General features: G+C 53.3%; 1 protein-coding gene across 6 annotated transcripts in view; it reads right to left on the reverse strand.

Moving 5' to 3' along the window:
- Positions 1-1,167: 1,167 nt before the first annotated feature.
- KDM2B (lysine demethylase 2B) overlaps positions 1,168-25,070 on the reverse strand; it is an 87,383-nt gene continuing 63,480 nt past the window's right edge. For 3 of the 6 annotated variants that reach the window (XM_078873658.1, XM_078873656.1, XM_078873660.1), the window contains 10 exons: positions 21,429-21,785; positions 20,550-20,693; positions 19,234-19,320; positions 17,960-18,577; positions 14,198-14,236; positions 10,490-11,475; positions 6,605-6,768; positions 5,961-6,122; positions 5,446-5,655; positions 1,168-5,286 (listed from right to left, as the gene is read on the reverse strand). In XM_078873658.1, coding sequence (XP_078729784.1) covers positions 5,093-5,286; positions 5,446-5,655; positions 5,961-6,122; positions 6,605-6,768; positions 10,490-11,475; positions 14,198-14,236; positions 17,960-18,577; positions 19,234-19,320; positions 20,550-20,693; positions 21,429-21,785 — 2,961 coding nt within the window. In that variant the 3' untranslated portion in view covers positions 1,168-5,092. The remainder of the gene's footprint in view (positions 5,287-5,445; positions 5,656-5,960; positions 6,123-6,604; positions 6,769-10,489; positions 11,476-14,197; positions 14,237-17,959; positions 18,578-19,233; positions 19,321-20,549; positions 20,694-21,428; positions 21,786-25,070) is intronic. The other 3 variants (XR_013639644.1, XR_013639645.1, XM_078873657.1) reach the window with 3 other exon arrangements.

Below are 25,070 nucleotides of genomic sequence, written 5' to 3' on the forward strand. Positions count from 1 at the left end.
AAGCACATTAAAGAAGTGTGCGTGGCCTTAAAAAAACACGTAACAAGGTGACGTTTCGGGCAACCGCCCTTCTTCAGAGCACATAAAAATAATCTTGCAGAGCAATGCAAATGTGAGCAAGGCGGGATCACCTCTCTTCCATTGCCCATTCTCTTTCTCTTCCCTCCCCCCTCCATCACCCTTTCATGATCTCTCTAGCGCAGTTGTCCCCCCCACCCCACCTCCGATTAGCACGGTTGGCTACGTACGGTGCGAAATAAACTCAACAGATACAAACACTCTCATGCATTCCTCATCGCTTGCACGCCCACGTCATCTAAATCATTTCTTAGTACCACTTTAATGAATCACCTTAAGCGCGTCGATCAAATGCGCTCTATAAATATAAAATATAAGATAAGAGACACGCGCGTGGGATTATTTTTTTTCCTCCAGCAGAGCAGTCGAGTTTATTGGACGTAAACATCTGTTTCTCGTCGGCCCGGAGAGCGAGCGATCGAGTGACAACTCAGTCCCAACGAGTTGAGGGGATGCCAACACCACCACCATCACCACCATCGTCATCGTCACCATCGTCGTCGTCACCATCATCCGTCTCACTTTCATATAGATATTTCATATATAAAAAAACAATATCAACAGAAATATAAAAACGAAACAGAAAACCAAAACAAACCTCTCGAAACATGCCGGTATAATTGAACAATTATACAGATATGAAATGGGAGGTGTCGTCTCAGCAGTTTATATAAATTACAAACAACCTGCAGGAAAACTCTTAACTCCAACAAAAAAGCTGAACCTCCCCACACTTAAGTGTTCTAATTTTAAACTTCCAACTGACATCTTCATTTGCCTCAGTGGTTGTGTTATATATTACATTGCAAAAATATGTAAAATCCTAAACAAATGGACAAGGTGGTCACCGTTTGATCAGGGAAAACAGCAACGCGCCACGAGGCGGCCACCGGATGGCAGTTACACACGGCATCTGTATGTACACACGGCTTCTGTATGTACACACGGCTTCTGTATGTACACAATGCTGACGCTGTCGCCGATTGCAGTGCATGTGCATTTTTTTTTTACTTTTCAAAAGAGCACCGAGAGAGTTGTAAATGTGGACAGGTTACATCAGCCCCCCCCCCTCTTCTATATACCCTTCCCTGCCCCCCATCATCAACCCCCTAATCAACTTATTGTAACACAGCCAACCAACACAGCACCAGCAAGGCAGGGGTGCAGATATAAATTGTCCAATGTAATCGGTGACATGAACAAATATTTCTCTCCCAACTCCACCACTCGACTTCCCACTGCCCAGACTTTCCCCAAAGACATCAGATACTCAAGGCTAGGTGGGTTGGCTGCTCCTCCTTCTCCCACCACCACCCCACCAGCCTCAAACCACAGAACACCGCATCGCTGAATGCTTAAGTCACAAGTGAAGAACCGCATTATGATCATTCACAAGAAGAGCATTGTACGCCTTACTCATGAGCAGACAGTATATGGGGGGGGGGGGGGTATGCTTATTCACAAATGCAGAACGGCGTCCCCCCACCGCCAGTGGCACTAGCGATTGGCGCGGGAGTGCTTTTGGTTTTTTTGCGGGCGGACACGTCCCCCCGCAAACGAAGACTTTGCGTTGGGTGCGGAGGAAGAGGCGGTGGGCGGGTTTGGGGTGAGATGGGGTTCCCCCAGTCGACGTCCAGCCACCGATGAAGAGATCAGGGCATAAATATGGCATTACAGGCTTGCGATAATGCACCACTCACACACTTGCTATTTGAAAATGTGATCCATGCGAACAGTAAACATTTGTGTTTTCAACACCAATTACAATAAACATTTAAACGCTGCTGTTGGAATATTTTGTCCCATTTCAGGTAAAAAACAATAATAAAAACAATATGAATGAAAAAACCCACAAACAAAATTGGGCATCTTTACAAATGAAAAACGAGGTTCAAACAGGTAAACGCGTAACAGCATAATTTACAAAACGTTTTATTCAATGAATGTCATTTACAAATGCAGCCCCTAAACGTGGTCATAAGACGGCACACAAAGGCGTTCACTCACACCGTAAGGAGAAGTTTCGCAATGTCAGGTTTTGTACCTCGGCAAAAACGCAGCGTTCTAGTCCGCGCTGCCGACGTTCACTGCAGGGAGTTTTTTCTCCTTCTCAGCAACTCCTGTCGGGGCCACGGAACATGGTGCAGCAGAGAGGGAGATAGATTTGAGATGGCCTCGATAATAAGGAGCGAGGATTGCAGGTAGTGGGGCTGGGGGAAGTGAGGCGGCAGGGACGGGCACACAGAGGCACACACCAAATCTCTCCTCTGCACGACGTTTCCTGGGTCCCGTGAGATTGGCTCAAGTTACGAACACTGCCCTCCAGTGGACGGTGACAGACGCGGACGTAAGGAAAATCTTGTGCTAGATTTGTGAATAACCCACGATAGTGTGCCCGCGTGCACGCACGTGGACGCACGCACGGTGTCAGCGTGCGTGCGCTCAAGCGTGCACACGCACGGTCTTTGCAGGCGAAATGATGAACGGCTGCGTCATGTCGACGGTTTTAATTTCAAGCATGACTTGAGCCGTGATCGGGCGAGAGCTGGCAGCGGAGGGCTGCCCTGCGGTCGCCCCGTCTGTTTAGCATGCGTGATAATGTTTGTGTAGCTTCGGAGGAGGACCGGGCGGGGGGGGCGACAAAAAAAATACAAACTCCACAAAGAGGAACCTTTCCAAAAAAAACAAAGCGACTCGCCACCACTGCTGATCTTCCGTGCCAAAAAAAAGGCTCATGACCCGGAGAGAAATACAACCCCCTCCGAGTGTCGGCACCCTCTCGCTGATGGCAGAACGTCTCGTTCAATTAACACTATTTCAGCTCCCCATTTCGCTCTCGCGCCTCTGTAAAATGTTCTCGTCGATGTAACTAGACATTTTCGTGTAACGTCGCAGGCCTACGTTGGGGGGCCTCGGCAGGTCTGACAGTGGGTAACCCGTTGGATCACGTGGTATCAGAAGCAGTTTCTTTTCCTTGAAAATATTCAAGTACTTTCGGGCAAAGCTCAACTTCCTCTTTTAGTTATAAAGCGGCGTACAAAACAGGTATTTACAGAGTTCAGTCAAAAATAGTACGTACATTATTGGTATATTTTTTTAAGGATTTTTTTGTTTGTTTGTTAGTTAAGGACTCTGGTCCAGTGAAATGGCCTGGGCCACAAAGCAGAGGCATCATGACGGATTCACATTGAGAGGCGCACGGCCGCCACCACCACCACCACCCTCACCACCACCACCCTCACACTCAGCACCCTCACACTCAACCCACCACCCTCACACTCAGCTCAGCACACTCACACTCAGCGCACCACCCTCACACGCAACCCACCACCCTCACACTCAGCCCACCACCCTCACACTCAGCCCACCACCCTCACACTCAACCCACCACCCTCACACTCAACCCACCACCCTCACACTCAGCCCAGCACCCGACAGCAGAGGCACAAGGCCAGCCCTGGTGGACCGGCCACTCCCAGCGACCAACACGGCACTCGCACACTCGCTCACACCTACACACACTCTCGCTCACACCTACACGCACACACTCAAAAGACAAAAATAAAGATCCCCCGTATAGCCTTAACAGACTGTTGGGACAAGTGCTGTTTAGTGAGCACCTATGAAGGCCAGCACGGTACACGAGGGGGTGGGTGGCCAGCACCACGCCCAACCGCCTTTGTCTCCCCAGTGGCGATGATTTTACACACCTCACTCGGTAGGGGAGCGATCAAGGACCGGTTCAGATAATAATCACTGGTGTTGGCCGTGAGCAGTAATTGAACTCGGGTCGCCGGGTTCGTAGCGCAGCGTGGGAACCGCTACGCAAGCACACACACACAGACCCACACGCTCGCTCACACCTACACACACACCCGCACATCTACCAACAAAACACGTGCGCTCAGTTGCTCACTCACTCACACACACTGACAACACACCTGCACGCATTCACTATTGAGAAAGCATACAGGCAAGCCACAACAGTAACAGAGGTCCGCTCGCTCACTCACCCACCCACACCTACACACGCAACTACACGCGCCAATGCACATCTACGCACAAAAACACACGTTCACTCACCAGCGCCTACACTCAACCGCACTCGAAATGAAAGGCTCGTTTGCGCGCACGCTTATTCGTTGGCACTTACGCAGACACACTCCCACGTGCAACGACTACAAAACACACGCGCGCCCATACGCAAGCGCACACACTCGCTCGTTCAATCACCTGCAAATAAGCGCGCAAAACACACACAACCTCGTTCACTCACGTACAAAAATACACTTGCAGGCGTAGAAAAAAATCACACGTGCTCACCGACCACCACCACACGCACGCTCAGTGCCACCCCTTCTCCTCAAACTGCCAATCGCATCAAAGCACCCCCCCCCCACCCTCCGCAAACTTCTGTAAATGAATATTTAGTAAAATGCCATGAACCCCATCGACCACGACTCGTACAGCAGCTGCCCTGTCCCGGCTGGCGCGGTCCCCCCGGTGCCAGCGTTGCCTGGCGGCGGCGGGGAAACCGCGTGCTGGGTTCCAAGTTTCAGTGGCAAAAAAAAAAAACGTCGTTCAAAGGAACTTGGAAATTCACACGCATAGTCAGTCCTTCATTCGCACATATATATACATACATACAATCGCGTACTTACAAAATCCCGAGAGAATGGTCCAAGTACAACCCAGCCTAAAAAATAGATATATACACACGCAGGCGCACGCACATATATATTTGTAAGATGTACATGTTTCCTTTAAGGAGTGTGATGGTGCCGGGGGAGGGGGGGTGGACCAGGTGGGGGGGGGGGGGGACCAGGTGGGGGTGGGGGGGTCCGGATGGAGAAAAAAATACAAAGCAAATACAGCAAACATTGTAGCAAATTCCATACGCAAACGTCCCATGGACAAACGCGCACGCACAGGCATGCGCACTCACGCACCTCCTCCGTATGACCCCCGCTTGCGTCCATTATCCAACCCGTTCCCCCCCCATCCGCCCCGGTCCCTAGCTGCCAGTGCTCGTCACTCGCAGGATCAGCCGGTCCTCCGGCAGCGCAAAGGTGCCCTGCGGGCAGAGTTCTGTGACGAGGCGCTGGCAGGCTTCGGGCGTCACCAGCTTGCAGGAGCGCAGGTCGGCGCGGGAAAGGTGAGGGCACCGCACCAGCAGCGGGAGGCACGCGTCCGTGATGCGGGCACAGCCTGCGTGGGGGGGCGCGGGCGCAGCGATAATGCAAGTCAGCGGTTTCAGCCCGTGGCCCGTCGACGACAACCTACGGAATTCCGTAGACTTCACAACAACGAGCGGCGCAACGAGCGGTGCAACGAGCGTAGCGACGGGCGCCAACGAGCGGCACGCACCGGCCAGGACGAGGTGGCGCAGGCTGTCGCGAGTGGGGGCTCCGGGCGCCGTCAGCACGTTGACGGCCTGGTCCGTGAGGTGCGCGCAGTGCGCCAGGTCGAGCGTGGAGAGCCCCACGGCCAGGCGCACCAGCAGGGCCACGCTCGCGTCCGTGATGTCCAGGCCGGCCAGACGCAGCTCCGACACGCCACGCAGCCGGTCCTCCGCGCCTGCGCGCCAGGGATCGCAGCAACGATGATGACGATGACAACAACGTCCTAATCGCAGCAGCCACCCCAAACAGATTTACCCAAAACACATGCATTCATTGACAAAATCCTTTATTCTGCCTGCCTTAAATTTCTCGCGTGCCGTTGTACGCTGTGCTCTGCGAGTAGCGGTAGAGTGGCGAGCGCGTGCGTGCGTAGTGCTACGAGTGTGTGGTGTATTACGGCATTTGTTTGCCGCGCGCAAAGTGTTCACTGCGTCGGGTGCGCGTGGTGCACCGTCGCGTGCCACTGCACGCTGCCCATACCGGGCGTGTAGTCCGAGTCGGGGGACAGGAGGTCGCGGATGTGAGCGTCCTTCACGCCCTCGGCCCAGCGCAGGTCGAGCGCCCGCAGCGGAGGCCAGCTGGCGCCGCACAGCGCCGACACCGACGCCCACGGGCAGCCCGACAGCACCAGCTCCTTCAGGCCTGCGCGGGCGTACATGGGGGCGGCGACATCACCGCGGCGCTTGTGCCGGCTCGGTGCGCTTTGAGTCTATCGTGTGAAGTGTGGAAGGCTCGCGCCGATGACGGTTCACCGGTCGACTGGCTGAGATGACTGGCAGAGGCCACCGCGCTGCAACTTAGCTGCCCCGTGCCCCACTCTCTATTGTGAGCGTCGCTTCTGCAGCCTCTTTTACTGTTGGAGGGCGGCTGCCTCTTGCTGCCTCTTACCCAGTACGTTGATGGCAACGACGTTAATGGAAAAGACAAACGGGCAAGTGCTGTTAGCGAGCACCTATTAAAGCTGGCACTGCAAATGAGAGGGTGGTGGGGGAAGGACCGCTCCCGGGCGGCCGCCTTTGCTTCCCCAGTGCGGACGATCGCACCACACCACGTCGCCGTCGCGGTGTCTCAACAAACGCGCGCGGAGAGAGATTTTGGCGGTGGCCGCGCGCCGCGAGACTCACCTGGCAGCCGGTTAACGAGCCAGGCCAGCTGCTTCTTGGAGACGTTGGACCAGCTTAGGTCAAGAGCGCTGGGCTGGCGCTTGATGATGCCGCTCAGCATGAGCGGAGTCACAGACTTGCACCGGCTCAGGTCGATCTTGGCCCACAGCCTCCGATCGCAGCACCTGCGGCGGTGGGGAGATAAACAACAACGCTCAACGGAGCAGGCGACCGACCGCAAGGAAGAGTATTTCTGTGCTCAGGACACATCGGGCAGCCCATGTGCTGCGCATAGCAGATGCCGTTCGGGTAAAGCACTTGACCACGTGCAGGTTACGTACACGTACAGCCCTTATTGTCACTCCACCGCTGGACGAGGGCCTAACCCACGCGGTGCAGACCGCGAGCGCCGATTCACAGTTGCCGCCGCGCTCCTCCGTGCGGGGCTGGTGGAGGCGAGGATCGCGGGCGTTGTCCGAGTGCAGAGCAGAACAACGGATCGTGCTGCACCGCCCTCTGCCGACAGCGTAGCCCCGCGGAAGCCCGTAACAAACGGTTTCCCCCTCCTAGCCAGGCTCAAGCCTGCTTAGCTCCCGGGATCTGGCGAGAACGGACGCCATTGGGGCGATTTGCCGACAGGCGTAAACGCATGCAAGGCGGCGTGCATTGAGCAGAGACTGCGCTTGGAGGTTACGAGAGCCCCAGGGGCACAGCGCGAGATTAACGCGACCATCAGGGTCCCCGTGCCCTCTAAACCCCTGCGGACCGCACACCTAATCCCCCAAATGGCTCCATCCGCACGTGTTAAGGGAGCCACTTGCGGGACAGTCCTTATAGCAACGCGCCACGAGGGGTGCCGTGCGGGGAGGAGGTTCAGCTGCGGAGGATTCGGTGACGATGGTGAACAGGGACCCGATGATTCATCGGAGCTGCTGAAATTTCCCCTCGTTCTTTACCCGCTCGTGCCATCGGGCATCGAGTCACGAGGCGAAGAGTCCACCCGGATCTCTCGCCCAAGCAGAGCGGGTGCAGGCGCAACGGCCCACGAAAGCAAGACACCACGGAGCTACCTCCATGTTCTCTTCAAGTGACTTCACAGCAGAGGGCAGCACTTTCCCTGCCCGCTTTGCACATTGGGGCACCGCTCATCACGTGGGAGCCATGTGACAGGCACTTATAAAGACGAAGCCAGCGTTTTTAAACGTTCACGGGCATTCAAACGCCGACCGATCGACCGACGTGGGAGTTCGATAACTTTGGAGATCGAATATATCTAAAGCGCAGACATCGTTCACCTGGAAGCCAAACTTCCGATCGCAGGGTCGGAAGGACGAAGCGCCTCGCTTACTGGCAGCGCGACGGCAACGAGAGGGGAGCGTTACGGCGTCGCGAGTTTGGGGCTTTCGCGAGCCGCCGTCGGTGAGGGCGCACGTTCGTTTGAAACGGCTCTTTGCGGCTCGACGCTGCCAGGAGATCACTTGGATTTTTTTCCCCTCCCTCCCCCCACCCATCTAGAAAAAGAGTACAAATGTGGATGCTAAATATCCGTCAAAAACAATTTTACAAACAATATCACGCGTAGAAAACCCGGCCCACCCCTCCTCCACAGCGATTGCGAGAATGATGAGGCAAGATGAAAGATTAATGAAAGTGCCGTTACTGCCGTATTTAGACAGGAGCCTTTTCACCCAAGCTGCCAATTTTCTGACAGCCTCCGATATCAAACACTATTACTCGAAAAATACATTACGCCTGGAAAGTTTAAAGACAAATATATATGCTGGGACAAACCCGACGTTATTGAATTTTGTCATCATTTTAAATCTGTATCTGAGCATTATTATTTTGTCACGCGGCGGAGAGGGGAGGTTCGTGCACATGTGTGTGTGGATGAGCGTGTGTGTGTGTGTGGGTGGATGAGCGTGTGTGTGTGTGTGTGGATGGATGAGCGTGTGTGTGTGTGTGTGGATGGATGAGCGTGTGTGTGTGTGTGTGTGGATGGATGAGCGTGTGTGCACACGTTGCCACAGGTTATCAGCGTTAACAGCACGCAGCTTCTCGCCACGTCCTAACGTGCCCGCTCCGGTCGAGAAAGACGAACACGGACGACTCGACACAAAATAAAATGTGCGATGGTCAAACACGCGACGTCGGCCCAGGCTGCGCACGGAAAAGGGGATTGCTCCTGCATTACAACCTGCGGTATTACAGCGCAAACCCACGTGCCGCATTATTGTTTCAGTAACGCTTTAAATAGTTTGTGCCTTCTTGGCGACGCGCGGTGGGTGGTGTGGGGTGGGGTGGCGCCAGCGAACCGGACCCAGACCGGGCCGCACCGCCAAGGCTCTAGAGGCTTCACGCGGATGTGACCCAATCCCTCAAGTCGCCCGTTCCGGAGGTGCCACGTCGTTAACGAGTCACAAATTGCTCCTCCGCTCTCGGGATCGCGAGCTCGGTCCCTCGTCACCACGGGGTCCGGGCGCGCTGCGATTGCTCCCAACGGGAGCCGTCGCTCCGCTCGTGGTGACGTCGGGGCGGCTGTAATGCGATGCGCACGGGCGCGCGCGCCCCGGATCCACGCGGCGTTCTGCAATTTCTGTACCCGCTTAGCGGCGTAAACCCACGTGCGTAGAACGGTAACAAAATGACGTTTTGAACCTGGGTTAATTTTTGTTTGTCTAGTCTCTGCCAGCGTCAGCGGCACTTATTTGTTCTTAACGTTAGCACTGCCCAGCGCCGACAGCGACACTGCAGGCACAAACCACTCGCTCGCAGTGCCACCATAGTCTCTTTCTGTCCAAATCTCCTATAATAAATAAGCCTGCTCTATTCGGGAAACCGTGTTACACCCTCACCTTTTGAAACTTTAACATTTGCCTATCCCTCGTATAGCCTAAATTACTTTGAGGCCAAGTGCTGTCAGTGAGCACCTATGAAGGTCGGCAGGGTATACGAGGGGGTGGGTGGCCAGCAACACGCCCGGCCGCCTTTGTCTCCCCAGTGGCGATATTTACATATCGCACCAGGTACTTATTTGAGGCCGAGCCGACCTAGGGGAGGCTGAGCCGACCCAGTGCGGTTGGGGAGCCGTGGTGGTGAGATGTTAACTACCTCGCCTGGTATGCAGGAGGTTGTGGGTTCGATCCCGACCCTGATGCTTGTGCTGTATATTTGGAGTTTGCGTGACTCTCTCTCTCTCTCTCCCCGTGGTTACTTGGATTTTTCTTCGGGACTTCCCGTTTTTCCGTCCACTTTTAGAAACACGCATTTAGAATATTTAGCTGCTAAAATATCCACATGACAAATGACTTCGTTGAGCTATCATTTGTGGCCAAGTCACTTCTGAAAAAGAGCTACATAGTTCAGTGGGCCTTAACCTGGTAAAATTAAATAAACATTGTTTAGTTGGTTATAGGGGAGGCCCACGGCTGGTTCAGATAATTGTCACTGGTGTTGGCCATGAGCGGGAATTGAACTCGGGTTGTCGGGTTCGTAGCGCAGCGCGCTAACCACTGCACACTACTGTTCCCTTCAATGTCCCTCCAAGCACACACACGCACACGAAGACCCCCCCATATTGCCTCAACAGACTGTTGGGGCAACCGCTGTTAGCAAGCATCTATAAAGGCCGGCACTGCACATGAGGGGATTGGTGGCCAAAACCATGCCCGGCCACCTTTGTCTCCCTAGTGGCGATGTTGACACATCGCACCAGGTACTCATTTGAGGCCGAGTCGACCTAGGGGAGGCCCAGGGCCGATTCAGATAATCGTCACCGTGGTGTTGGCCGTGAGCGGGAATCGAACCCGGGTCGCCAGGTTCGGAGCGCAGCGCGCTAACCGCAACAACTACCGCTCGCACACACACACACACACACTCGCGCGCGCCAGTGCACGTGCCACCCACCATCGGTTCCACGTCTTGCAGACGCGCATGCACACGCAGAGGTCACGGTGCGACAGGAAGCGGAAGACGCCGAGCCAGGCCTCGCGCCGCAGCGGGTGCGAGCCGCCGTCGCCCAGCGGCAGGGCGTCAGGCGGCGGGCTCACGAGCGGCGGCTTGATCACGTGCCTCTCCAGCAGGTGCGGCTTGGGCGGCGACACGGAGGAAGGCGGCCGCGGGAGGCCACCGAGCCGCGCGTTCACTCCGCACAGCCGCGGCGCCTGCGCCTGCGCCAACCCCGCGGCCTGCTGCTGCTGCAGCTGCTGCAGCTGCAGCTGCTGCTGCGGCTGTCTGGCGGCAGGGCCACCGCGGGGAATCCCGTTGAGGCTCTTGGCCGCCTTCTGCAGCCGCTCGCTACTCGAGAACAAACGTGGCGTCCGGTTATTGCCATTCTCGCCATCCTCCTCCGACTTGACCAGTGGCGCGCGGTGGTTTTTGTTCGTGCTGTTAGCGGTGCCGCTGCCGTCGCCGCTGTTGCCGTTGCTGCTGCTGTTGTTGTTGGCGTTATTGCGACCTGCGCTGCTATTGCCGACAGAGTTCTGTTCGGGTTTGTGGAGGCCCCAGGAGGAAGCTTTGCTCGTCGCATGCGGTTTGGCGGGCCTCACGCGGTCGTTAGCGTCTCTCGTTTTGGAACGGTGCTCCCCGGCGGTGACACCGCCGCCACCACCGCCGCCGCCACTACCACCACCGGTGATGCCGGCCGTGGCAGCGTCGCGCGAGTGTTTGTTGGGTTTCCGCTCGTTTTCGCGACCGCTGGGCCCGGCGGCCGCGGCAGCAGCAGCGACGGCGGCGGCGGGTGCGTCAGAGGCGGCGGACGACTGCTTGTCGGTCCCCCTCCACGCGCGGCCCTGCTCCGAGGCCACGCCTCTCCTCTCGAGCCAGGCCGCCGGGCCCTCCCTCCGGTGGCCTGACTCCACGCGGCCATTGTTCACCTCCACGGCCTTCTGCTTCTGATGCGAGGCATGCAAAAACAAAAGGGGCGTGAGACGGGACGCTTCGCGCCTCGCGGGTAGGTTACACACTCAGCAACCGTATGTAACGCGCCGGCAAGCCCAGGAACAACAACCGCGATGGCGGTACTACAACGCACGCGGCAAATTTGAAATCCAGATCAATTCACGGTCAAGTACGAGAAGCGGCAGGGGGAGGGGGGGGATCTGCTTCAACAAAAACTGAATTTGGCGGAGCCTATCAATCCTCTAACCCAGAGAATAAGATTGTTTTGTTATAATAATAATTCCAAGGTCTTTGTCAATCTATTGCTGGCTGGAGGCCTTCCCAAAATGTTGGTAGTGCGTTTTTTTAGCAGACTTCACTTGCTGGTCAGCGCTGCTTAGTAAAGTGAGAGGGGGAGGTTCCTGGACACATTCCGATATCGCTCTCCACCGATGCAATCCGAATTTAAGTCGCCGGGTTCATAGAGCAGTGAGAGCGCCCAACTGCTGCTCCGCCACTTGCAACTCCAACTCGGCAACGCCCAACAAAATCCTCCCCTGTTAAGACCCGAAAACTTTCTCCGTGAGCGAGTTCCATCATTAACCAAACGCTCAGTTCAAACTCGTTTGAATGGCAATTCAAACAAAAAAGCACCACGTTTCCTTCTGCAATTAATTTGCTTTCTCCACTTGCCCCGCGGACACCAATGGGTGCTTGCTATCTTAACGCAGGGCAGGAGAGCGGGCGACGAGCATTACCGAGAAAGAATTCAAACTGCCAAGCAGAGTGCTAATCCACATGCAGAAACAATTGCATTGTTTTTTTCTTTCTTACTTTTACCAATCGTATCTTGCTGTAACGTTATTCCAGAGCATCACTTGCTCTTTTATAATCCCCGACGAAAAAAACACCATGCTGATGTGATACGAGGAAGCTACTGGAGCTATACGCACTTTTAAATCTAGATTAAAAAATAATTCCTTCAGAACTGCTTTTTGTGTTTAGTTTATTGCCCCTTCCCCCGCACCTCCGATCAGCGGGATTGGCTATGTACGGATTGGCTACGAAACATGGGAGACACAGACCAGAGCAAAAAGGGACCATTGGCCAGACAACCTGCCCGCTTAAGCGCCGTTCATTAAATACTGCCCAAGACAAACGCGTGTTGAACGGCGTTCTGCAATCCTAGAGCGTGAAAGATTTTCCCCAACCTGTTTCCACTTCTCAAACGTTATTTTAGAACCAGAGGCACATTCAGACGACGCCCACGCAAGGTAAAAGGCGGCGGCGATACACCAAACGCAGCGCGACCACTCGGGCTGGGCTGCGGGCAAAGTGCTCCTGTCAACAACGGCCTCCATAAACTGACGCTGCCAAACGAGCGGACGCGGAGATGCGCTGCCCGCACGCACGCACACTCCCACCTCAGCGCCCGCTCACTTCACACAAGGACAAAGATCCCCTGTATAGCATTTAACAGACTTATGGCAAGTGTTGCTAGCGAGCACCTATGAAGGCCGGCACGGCGCATGAGGGTGTGGGTGGCCAACACTCACTTAACACGCATGCACACACACGCGCATGCAGGCACACACACACGTACACGCACACACGCGCACGCGCATCGAGCACAGGCGTCGAGCATGGGCACTCGCGTGGAACCCGAGACGCGATCAATCTACACCAGCCGGCAATGGGCACGGCCGGGACATCCACCACACCTGTCACTCAGGCTCTGGCCTCTGTGCGCTGCACCCTTTTTCCCCCTCCCGTATCCTCCTCGTCGAACTAGGCACGCGTCGATTCGCTCCACCGGTAATCCGATGAATCGTTGCGATTCTAGGCTGTGCTTCGAGAACGGATTTGGCTTGTCTGTTACGTTTGTACGAGAAGCGGATCGTTTGCTTCGTCCGTTTTGTTTGTTTGGTGTTGCTTGTGTTTCTTTTTTGTAAACTCAAGGTAAACGTTTACGGCAATGTGAAGGAATGTGAAGGAATGTGTCCTCGTGCGGCCGCAAGGCTTGATCGACGAAAGCTGCGACGCTCACCCCACCGTGAACCACCGAGTGGCGCATCTCACTCGCAGCTGTCAGTGCCTTCCCACTTTATTTTCGATTATAATTTTTCTTATATTAAACTAAACTTTTATTATACCAGGTAAAGGAAACTTGAGCTATTAGATGTTTTTCAGAGGCAACCTGGCGACCCATGACGATGGCTCATCGAAGTGGCTTTATCATCATAATCACCATCTGTCCTGGGAATTTGTCGCAGCTAAATCATCTAAAATAATGTTGCCAAATGTGGAGAAGGGCAAAACCGGAGGAAGCCTGGGGGAAAATCACGAGGACTCCAAATATACGACGGGCATCGCCAGGGTCCGGGATCGAACCCACGGGGGCTCCTGCGTTCCAGGCGAGGTCGAAAAGATTTTAAATAATTCTGTTCCCCCCCAACACCCAACTTTCACACTCTTCCCTCCCACCATACGGCTCTTGCCCTTGGGAGCGTCGGGTGCGCGACCAATCGTCTAGTGCACTCAATCCCACTTCGCCGTCATTAGCGGCGACGCAACTAAAACGACAAACGTGTGCGAATCACCGCAGGGGCTGGCTGCTGCAACGGGACCATGAGATGCCACGAGCGTGCCGAGCGCTCGTTGTTTAGCGAGCTATCAATCCCGGACGCAAGGCATGTTGTTGAACTTCTTTCGCACCGTACGTAGCCAACCGCTCACCTTTTTTCTCAGAAGCTTTTCAGCCTTCTCTACTTTGACCTGTGCGAGCAAGGGAAGAGAAAGGGAGGAGAAAGATGAGCCATGCGCGACCGTGTGGTTATTTATTAATTCCCACGAGCAAGGGTTATCAGAAGAGCGAGCTAATGGTTTTACATTGTTTAATAAGGAGATGCAATCCAGAAAACAAACAGCTCTTATAACCTTGTAGTTAAAAACTCAACGCAATCGTCAACAACACCGCAGCTTTCAAATGGAAAAAAATATATATATAATAAGCGACGTTGAGGGCAATGGCTCTTCTTCACAGCACACAGATGTGCACGACCCAAACATGTCGCCTATTATATACATTTTCCGTTTCAAGTCCGCATTACTGTGAACAAATGTGTTGAGTTTGTTAATTGTGCTTGTGCGCTCCTGACAATGCACTATTACCTCTTCACTAGTTATAGCTTCGAGTTACGCACCTAGCCGCTGCGACCCGCGCCAACTGTCGTCACGCGCTTCAAATAAAGACTTCGAGTTACGGTCTTTGGCACGTGTGCGCGACGCCACTACAAAGCGGAGTTTCATTCTGGGTGGGAGACGATGGTACACCACCTGTGGTGCGCCGTTTCTTTTTTTACGAAAACGCGGAATCCGCCTGTGGAGTCGGTTCAAACTGACGGCCGCCCTGGCCAACAGTGCGGGTTTCTACAGGGACTCCTCGACTTGCGAGCATTCGACTTACAAACTTTCAGACAAACGAACAAACCTGTCCGTATGTCCAGTTGCCTGCTCGGACCGAGAGCCGTAAGTTCAACCGCCGCGCAATAGATGGCGGTGGTGGCATCTACATCTGCAGAACGTCAAGAACCGGTGGCATCTACATATACAGGAGATTATACAATTTTTAAAGCCATTCCCTGTGTTTAGTGTACATGCCGTACAAAATGTTTGGAATCGACAGGAGTAAAGCCGGACTTACGAACAAATCCACTAAATAACAAACAGACCTCTGGAACCTAACTCGTTCGTAAGCAGAGGAGTCCCTGTATCAGCCGTACAAGCTACACGCTGCCTGCCTCACAGTGGATATTAAAGACCCCGTCGACGGTGTTGGGTGCCAGGCATCGTGGTCCACATTTTTCTAATTTGAGAAAATAAATTTTAAAAAAGCCCCCACGAATTACTTAATTGGGAAACGCGTATCGATTGTCGCCCTCTACCCGTGAAAATGTAGCAGCACAACTTCGGGTAAAAAGCGTCGTAAAAAAACGGAATAAGAACAAAAAACACAAATTGGCCAAAAAGCAACATAAAACACATTCCTGCGGAGGGAGCTGGTAGGAACGTTTGGTTACTCCGTCAATGGCCAGGGTCAACGGCGGTGTGGTGTATTCCGCAAATATTCCCGACTGAGGGCGGGCACAAGCTGGCGTGAGTAGGTTAAAAACGTTGAGTTTTATAAGGGCACCACGGGGTGACCCAGCCCCTCCCCACCCAGTCCCACCCTCCCCACCCAGCCCCTCCCCACCCTCCCCTCTCCACTCAGCCCCCTCCCATTTTTGGATGCACGACAGACGGACACAATAATCCCCTGTGGGCTGGTGTAACCAGGAGGTTCCTACCAGTATTAGTCAATGAACCTCCACGTATATTCTTTCCTTACCCTCCACCACAAAAAGGAAACGTTTCACAGAGCGTGGATTCCCCCGATTGGCAACTGTCGCCGTGTGGCACGAGCTGATGTGGCACCGGGCTCGGCGATGGGCACCAAGACGCCAGTGGGGGGCGGTGATTGCCACGCGAGTCATATGTGGGTTATTTTCTCGAGATTGACATTGTATGTTTTGATAGCAGCATCAATTTTTTTGGCCATCAGACCCTGGCTAATGACTCATGGGTGGTTACGCAAAGCCCCATGCACTCATGCGGGAACTAAACTATTTTTAGTTTACCAGGTAAGGCCCACTGAGCTATGGAGCTCTTCAGCGGGATGGGAGGGAGGGGACGATGGGAGTTAATAACTACAATCATTTTGATATGCTAATTAGCATAAGTAAATTAAGTTGAGCCCTGGACTACGCCGGCAGCCGTTAAACCTGGAGGGCGAGGCTTTCTTGGATTTCTTAACGACTCCAAGTAAACCGTGATTTCATTTTTAGGCGAGTAACTCAATTGACTGTGATAATTGTGGTTAAGTACTGCGCATGTGCGCGATCGCATATGGGGGAGGGGTGGGACACCAATTAGCGCACTGCGCTACGAACTCAGCCATCGGAGTTCCATACACAAAAACAGTCGCTGCCGCCACCGCCACTACGGCGCGCTACAGTAGAGGATTCTGGCGTAACAAACAGCAAGGTTTTTGCGGTGGTGCCGCGTTGCGTCTCCGACACGTTTCCGCGTTTTGTGCCGCGAGCCGTCCGGCGCAGCGTCACGGACGCTCAGCCGCGCGCGACGGGACCCTCTTTAGGAATCGAATTGGCTTCCCGACGTTCTGGCTCACCCCGGCACGTACGGTGAAACGTCGTGCCGAACGACAAGCGGAACCCAAAATTAATTGGCGGACAATCAAATCCGCCGGGGGATGAGTCGTTTAAGCTGTCTCGTCACTAAACCTTGGCGGCAACACCGAAACTCGTTTTCCTAATTGAGCGATTCAAGAAAACCGAAGCCCTGAGCCACGCTGGCCCAGAGCCACGGCACTCTGGAGACGCCACGGCGCTCGCCAGGACCCCAGCTGATCACAGCTCCCAGCTGATCACAGCTCTCCCCAGCTGATCACAGCTCTCCCCAGCTCTTAGCCACGCCTCCACATAACCCCCCCCCCCAGCTTGCTGCTACGAGCACTTCTGTGCAATCGTTTGTCAATCCACTGCGCGATGAAGGTTTCCCCACGCTGTGCCGGTGTCGTCTGACTCTACTTCACCCACGCTGGTCAGTGCGGGTTGGTTAAGGCGGGGCCCCAGGACCGGTTCAGAAATCACGGAATAAACTCTGCCGTTTTGGGGGGCTGCAATTAAATTCGAGAAGTTATTTTTTGGTCTTGTTTTTATAGTTTCATTTGCATTGGTTCTTGTTTCCGTTTTGTACAATTTCGTTTCCGACAATTCATTTGCGTAAACGTGACATCAGTGTATCATGCACACAAATAAATAGCATTTACCACAAATAATACATGGTCGAGAATCGGGACTCGATGCATCGTATATCACGAGCACAAGAACGTATTTCACCTGACAAACAAATTCACTACCATATGCCCAGCACAAATAGCACCGGCACACCCACAGGTGTACACGTACACACACATCAACAGCCAGGCTATGAAGTGTCAACACTTCACTGGCAGGTCACGGGACAGACCCAGGTGTCACGGGTTGATTGACCGAGATGACCACCTGTGCTCCCGAATTGGGGACAAAGACAAAGATCCCCCGTATAGCCTTAACAGACTGTAGGGGCAAGTGCTGTTAGCGAGCACCTATGAAGGCCGGCACGGCACATGAGGGGTGGGTGGCCAACACCATGTCCGGCCGCCTTTGTCTCCCTAGCGGCGATGTTTACACATCGCACCAGGTACTCATTTAAAGCTGAGTCAACCTAGGGGAGGCCCAGGACCGGTTCAGATAATCGTCACCGGTGTTTGCCGTGAGCGGGAATCGAACCCGGGTCGCCAGGTTCGTAGTGCAGCGCGCTAACCGCAACACTACCGCTCATACGCAACACGCACGCACATGCACGCAGACAAGGGCATGGCGACGTGAGCACAGCTACCTTCTTCTTCTGCCCGAGTGGCTGCTGCACCCCGTCCACCTCCTTCCTCTTCTTGGAGACGACGACTCCGTCCTCCGTGCCCTTGCGGTTGGCGTTGGCCGGCGTGTGCTGGACAGCGGCAGAGGCGGCGACGACGGCGGCGGTCGGCAGAGGCGGCGGCGGCTCCAGCGGCGGCGGTGACGACGCGGACCCGGCCGGCGACGGCGGCGACGCTGGAGAGTGGTCCGACAGCATCGCGGCATCGCTCGCGGCCGGGACGGTCGGCGTCACCGCCCCCGCGGCCGCCACAGACTCGGCCGCCGCCTCGGAGACTTCCAGCGCTGCCGCCGCCTCCTCGTCCTCGTCCCTGTCGCGCCGGCGCCCCTCGTCCTCCTCCTCCTCTTCCTCCTCGTCGGCGCCGCCGTCGTCGTCGTCCTCGCCGACGCTGCCGAAGCGCGAGTCTGCGTCCGAGTCGTCATCGGCGTCGTCGTCCGAGCGAGCGTGCTCACGCTTGAGCGTCTCGTCCGAGCGCCGGCGCGGGAAGGCGTCGTCCTGCTCGGAGCGTCGCCGCTCGCCACACTCGCGCAGCATCGAGCCCGGCAGGTTGGAGGCGTACTTGAAGCCGGGCCCGCGCTTCTGCTTACCCCCCCACACACACGCGCGTGGGACAGAGTTCGCGCGTCAAATTTATATCATGTGACCTGGGCACTTGACGACCCGCTCGGTCCTCGACAATTACACCGAGCCGAACCCTCACACCCGTGTGGCAATTAGCTGAACTCTAACCCCTCTGGCAATTACCAAAACTCAATCCCCAACTCTTAACTCTACTCAAACCCTGAACTCGAACCCTTTACCATAACCCTAACCATTTCTGCAAAAATGTCCTAACCCCCCCTCTGGAAATTGCCATAACTCTAGCTCTCAAGGTAGCCCTAACCCGGGCTGTAACCTAATTCTCACCCTCACACGAGCACCAGCAAATAGCATAACTCTCCAATTAAGACTAGCCACGAGGCATGGAATCCCAATTACATCAGGCAAACCTGGCAAGCCCACACCTGGGAAGCACCGGTGGTGGTCACCCATCCCAGTACTAAACGGGCTCACAACCCCAGATTTGGCCGTGTAATCGTTTGAGAAGCAGGCAGAAGGAAGGAAGCGATGGAGAGGTTCGCGGTGGCACCGGTGGCATTGCATTGACCACGATAACCTCTCGACCTTGAGTGTGGGCCATTAGCCAAACGTCCTTCCCCCCCAACCTGGCCTCCTGTCCCAGCATTCGCCTTGATTACCTTTCCAGTCTTGCCCTCCTGGTTGCACTTTGGGCACTCCCAGCAGTTAGGCAGCTCGTCATTGATCACTCCCTCCTTATCGTCGATCTGGGCGGCACGGGCGGGGCAAAGCAACGGTGCGCGGGTGAGTCACAACGCTCGCATCACAACGCTCGCGGTCGCAACGTTCACGGCCATCCTTCCCCGCACAACGATGGCCTGCGACTAGGTTGCTCATCCACGTTGTTCTTGTTGTTGGAACAAATGCCGTTCCTTTGATTAAATATATGCAGCCCTTCAATCAATCCACTGCTGGATGAGGGGATATTTGTCCGTGCTTTATCACACCGGCAAATGCCGGTCAGTGCAGGCAGGGAGCATAGAACAAGAGCATAGAAGTACAATACAACGGATGGTGCTGCGCTGCCCACTGCTGTCCAGCACGTAGCCCCAGGTACATCCTTCCGAAAAATGCATCCTACTCGTGAGATAGTGCATAACGATAAAGGTAGGATATGTTGGTGAATACATGCATTAAGGACTTGGTTGTCCAGCTTTAAATCAGAATAACCTATACGTCATGGGATTCCATCCAATCACAGACAATCATAAGCGTGACGATAATGTAACCAAAATATGTTAATTACAGGAAATGAAGTCAGGAGTGGACGTTTAACCGAAACAATTCCATTTTGGCAAACGGTAACTTAACTTACTTGAATAAAAAAACATGCAATTACATGAAATAATTCTCCCGATTACTTAACGGAATGAGAAAAATAATAATGCCCTTTAATTTGCGTAGGAAATCCTCAGCCATAGAGGCCATTGGGCTGCCCTATTCATACACTGGCTCCGACATGAAACACTCCACCATGAAACATGCAACACATGACACACGCAACATGAAACACGACACACAAAACATACGACATAAAACGAAGCTTTTTTTTTTACCAGGTGAAGGGCCACCGAGCTTTACAGCTCTTTTTCAGAAACGACCTGGCGATCACAAATGATAGCTCAACTAAGTGGCTTATCATATGGAAATTTATAGCAGCCAAATACTCTAAAGGCACGTCAATTCTAAAATGTGGAAGGGAAAAACCGGAGGACCCGGAGAACAAGGGGAGAACATGCAAACTCCAAATATATAGGTGTCAGGGTCGGGATCTAACCCACGACCTCCTATGTACCAGGCGAGATAGTTAACATCTCGCCTCCGTTGTACCCGACACGAAACACACACGACACAAAACACGACACAAAACACTGGAATCCCAGCCAGCGTGTGCACGCAAGGGGGCTGCGTCTCCGTGGACGACGGGGAATCCGACCTTGAGGCAGGCAGGGTGGACGATCTCGTTGCAGATGGAGCATTCCATGAGCGTCATGCTGAACTTCTCTTCCTCCCCCTCCGCCGCATCCTCCTTGCCGGCCTCGCCACAGATGCGGCACACGGCCGTATGCGGGAGGATAGGCTGTGACGCGCGACGCGCACACGCGGGGTCAACATTAGTGCAAATGCAAAACAAGCGAAAATTTTAAAGTGGAAGCAAGAAAATACATCGTCGTCATCATCACGATCCGTGGGCATAGCACTTGGGGGTCCACCACATATTTGGTCATGTTTCCGCATTCCTCTGTCTTGTGCCAATATGCTCAAGAGGTGTCCATATTTCTGGCTCCAATCTCTTATGTTGTCATCACGCCATTCTCTGTTAGGTCGTCCCTTGAAACCCGGCTCCTTCCATTTTTCTGGACAACTCTTTCAAGTTATCCTGTTGTTGTCCATCCTACATGTGTGTCCAAATAAATAATACAACCTAGGAATAATAATAATACATTAACATGGATTACGTATGGAGTTCCATCGTACACTAGTCCTCGGAATTATTTTACGAGCCAGCGTTCATCTGTAAGTATGCAGATGAGTATTTTATGTTTGCTCTGGTATGCGTCTCTCCTAGTTGTGCGCGGCACTCTGATCAACGTGGCCGGTGGAGAACAGGACGAGTCGCTAACAGCAACACGACGCTTCTCCACAGCTTCATTCAAATCCGATAACTGCTGGGGGGGGGGGGGTCCACCCCGGCCCCCCCCCCCCAAAGCGCGGAGCCCGGAGCAGTCGCCCCGATTCGCGTTCAACCGTAGCTGGAACGCATTCACAAACAAGACAAAAACCCGAATCGCCTTGCGCCGCGCGGGTTACTCACGGCGATGCACTGCCTCATGATGCACGACTGCTTCATCTTGCCGGGGCCTCCGAACTTCTTCATGTCCTTGCAGAAGGTGCACTCGCCGCACTCGGTGCGCACGCACGCCTCGCACTTGCGACAGCGCGTGCGCCGTCGCCGCGCGCCGCTCGAGATGGCCGAGCGGAGGCCCGAGCCCTGGCCCTGCGCCGGGCCGGCTGACGACGACGAGGCAGAGCCCGGACCGGGGCTCACGCCGCCACCGCCACTACCGCCGCCGCTACCGCCTCCTCCGCCGCTGCTACCGGCGCCGCCGCCGCTAGCAGCTGCCGAGGCCTGACCAGAGCGCGCCTTCCCAGGCTTGTTCCCAACACGGTACTGCACGCGCAGGAGACAGGGGAGGGCTATAGGTTTTCACCGTTTCCGACGCGCACCACTTTAAGAAATATGGAATATTTCCATTTACAGTAAAACCTGCGAGCATAATTCGTTCCGGAAACGTGTTTGTCATCCAAAGCACTCGTATATCAAAGCACTCGTATGTCAGTTGTGATCACGTGACGCTCGGCAGACAAAGCGTATACACGTACTACTCGTATTGCAAGACCTCGCTCGTTTATCAAAGATATATTTATTTTAAAAATTTGCTCGTCTTGCAAAACACTCGCAGACCAAGTTACTCGCAATCCAAGGTTTTACTGTACTGTGTTTCCCTCTTTCTCACCTGGGATCTTGGTACCAAACGATCGCATCCAGAAAAACGCAGATTGAATCCAATTTGCTTAGAATCAGACTTTGGTTGGATCATTGATCCCTATTAATTCATATAAATGCAATGTCTTCTTCTTGAGTTGTCTGCCCATGGGCAGGTCCATGGCTTAAGTTCCCTCTATTCCATCCAGTGGCGCGTTGATTCGTATGCAGTGAATTAAACGTGTTAACTGGAGTTTGACTCTCTGCTACGGCGAGCATCCAAAGCGAGTGATATCCGAACCGATGGTCGCCCCCCCACCCCCCAACCCACTTTTACCGTAATGACCAGCGAGGTGAAGTATGGTCAAATAAATTCCCATTATCAACAAGGCATAAGAAGGTCTTCATGAAGCAGTGGACTGACAAATGAATGCAAATCGTTATTATTCTCATCATCAACATATATAGCAATCTGTCGTACAAAATGTTTTCTTTCAAAGAACACACGAAACAAAGACACAACCATCCTCAATATCGTCGCACCGGGTCCATAACACACAGAAATAACGGCGTGACATTTGCCAAAAAAATATTTAAGTGAATTTAAATTGACCCGCGCGGAGCAGTCGTTTATTGTGAAAACTGTCTCGACACTCTCCCCGCCGCATACGCGATTATATCGACTCTTCGAGCTCAATGAGCGTCTACTCGTAATGAAGTTAAAATCCACCTCGAGGAGTGTTTTAGATTTGCGGCAGAGGAGGAGACATTTTGCCAAAGATCCTGCCGCAGGCAACGCATTCGCTTGTTTCTTATTTTGTTTGTTCGTCCGCAAGCCGTGCACAGGAGCAGCGGCCACGTGGTGACACGTGGAAGACCGGCACCGCAAATATGAAAGGGTCTTGTGAAATTCTGATTGCTTCTTAAACAAGCTTAACCTTTGCCCGAAAATCCAGCAAGACCAGCTGCTAATCTTTTCCAACGTCCACCGTTATTCATTTTGTTTCGAGTTGGATGTGGAAGGAATTTCTCCACTTTCTGACCATCTCCCCTTTGCTTAGAACAGCCCCAACGGTGAATTCTGACACACGCTCCCAGATTTGTTAAACATTGCCGCTGTAACGATTAAAAAGGTCCTTTTGCAAACGCCTACACCCACGTATAAAAACAGAGAGAATATTTTGTGCGGATGATTCATAAATCGATTTTTAGGCCAGATCGCCATGTGGACACAATACCAATGTTGTGTGGTACACCCTCCTCCACCTGAGACAGCCAAACAAATTAAACTGAACTTAAATAAATGAAGTTGTCATGCGGACAGCAGCGCCGCCTTTTATTTGCATCAGTTTTTTTTTATTGACGTGTCGCTTGTTCGCGTGGCAACTCCAATTATTTGGCTGCGTCAGGGTGCACGACACCCATTGGGTATTGTACTCACGAGGCGATCGGAGCCACAAAACTATTATGAAGTGAAACATTTGGTTGCGGAAATCCCACGTGTCAACTTTCACGCAAAGGGAGTAAATGTTAAACGACGATTTTGCTCTGTTCCACCTGCGACCGCCCCAGCTTTTTAGCTATACCAACAGGCAGCGCACATTAATTGAGCGTAAAGTGCGACGCGTGCTAACGACGTCCACGCTCTCCTGCTCGTCGCTTCTCATAAATCCGCCGTTGGAAAAACGCTTACACGTGTATCCAGCCGCGCGGCGGTCCGCCAACGCTGTTATTCCTGTAATCCGCACGCGTGGCAGCCAATCGGAAACGATCAATCGGCGCGTAAAAATTACTGTCGCACCGCCAACTTTCAACTCGCTGAAAGCAAACCGCCGTAGCTTTGAATTTTTTTAAAACGGTTTAAAAAAAAAAAGTACATATTTTTTTCAATGAAAGGTTTTTTGTTTGTTTGTTTTAAATCTACCCTGTTTGAAAACACACGCTGGAAATGTTTTAAGAGTTGAAAGGGGTGGCGGAGAGCAGTGGCGCAGTCGTTAGCGAAGTGCACTGCAAGTTCCGAATCCAGGCCACGGCGAACCTGCACTGACCAGCGTGGTCAAGCATGGCCAGCCACCCCCACCCCCCAACTGATGGGGAAGCCTTCATACAGCATTGAATCGACAAAGGGACGCGTATTATTGTTTTTATTTACATTAGGACCACGCTTCAGTTGAGTTCTTAAATCGTAAGTATCTTAAGTTCACAATACATGCACCGAATCGTGTAAGAATCGATTTTTTTAAAATGTGCATGTTTTACATAATGCTTTCATGTAACCTCCCCAGTATACTAGAGGTCGCTACAATGACCACAGTTATATATTAAAAAAACAGATACAAAAATAGCATTAAATGATATTGTACGGGATTACAAAGTGGGGGAGAGGGCAGTCAGTGCAGGTTGGTGGATTGGAAAAGGCCCAGGTGGATGACAGGAGGCTCAATTTGGACATCACTCGCTACCGATGTTAGCAGTGTATCTATGCTTGAACTTCTTTCGCACCGTACGTAGCCAACCGTGCTAATCGGAGGTGCGGACCGTAACTCAGGTCGCCGGGTTCATAAAGTAGCGGTGCTAACCGCTACGCCACCGCTGCACCTCGCACCCCAAATAAGCGACGTATAACCGTGCAAAAGTAAGTTTGCGAACGCGTCGCCCGGAGTTCAAAACCGCCGTCTCGTTTGCGTCGAGTGATGTAAAATAGACGACAAGGGCCTTACAAATACAGATCGATGTTAATCAAGCCGATAAAAAAAACCCAGCCGAGTCTCACGAGACCAACGTAAAAAAAACCCGGCGACATAAATTAGTGAGTGCACTCGGCGAACGACGTAATCCGCCTAATGAAATAGAAACCCCCGTGGATTAAAAAACACAGCGAAAATAAACACAACCCAAACAAAACATAATAATCAGAAATTATGATGAGCGGTTTTTCCAAAGAGCGCAACGGCGTCTCATTTTCATTCG

This window comes from Lampetra fluviatilis, chromosome 37, assembly GCF_964198595.1.
Source record: "Lampetra fluviatilis chromosome 37, kcLamFluv1.1, whole genome shotgun sequence".
NCBI classification, from domain to species: domain Eukaryota; kingdom Metazoa; phylum Chordata; class Hyperoartia; order Petromyzontiformes; family Petromyzontidae; genus Lampetra; species Lampetra fluviatilis.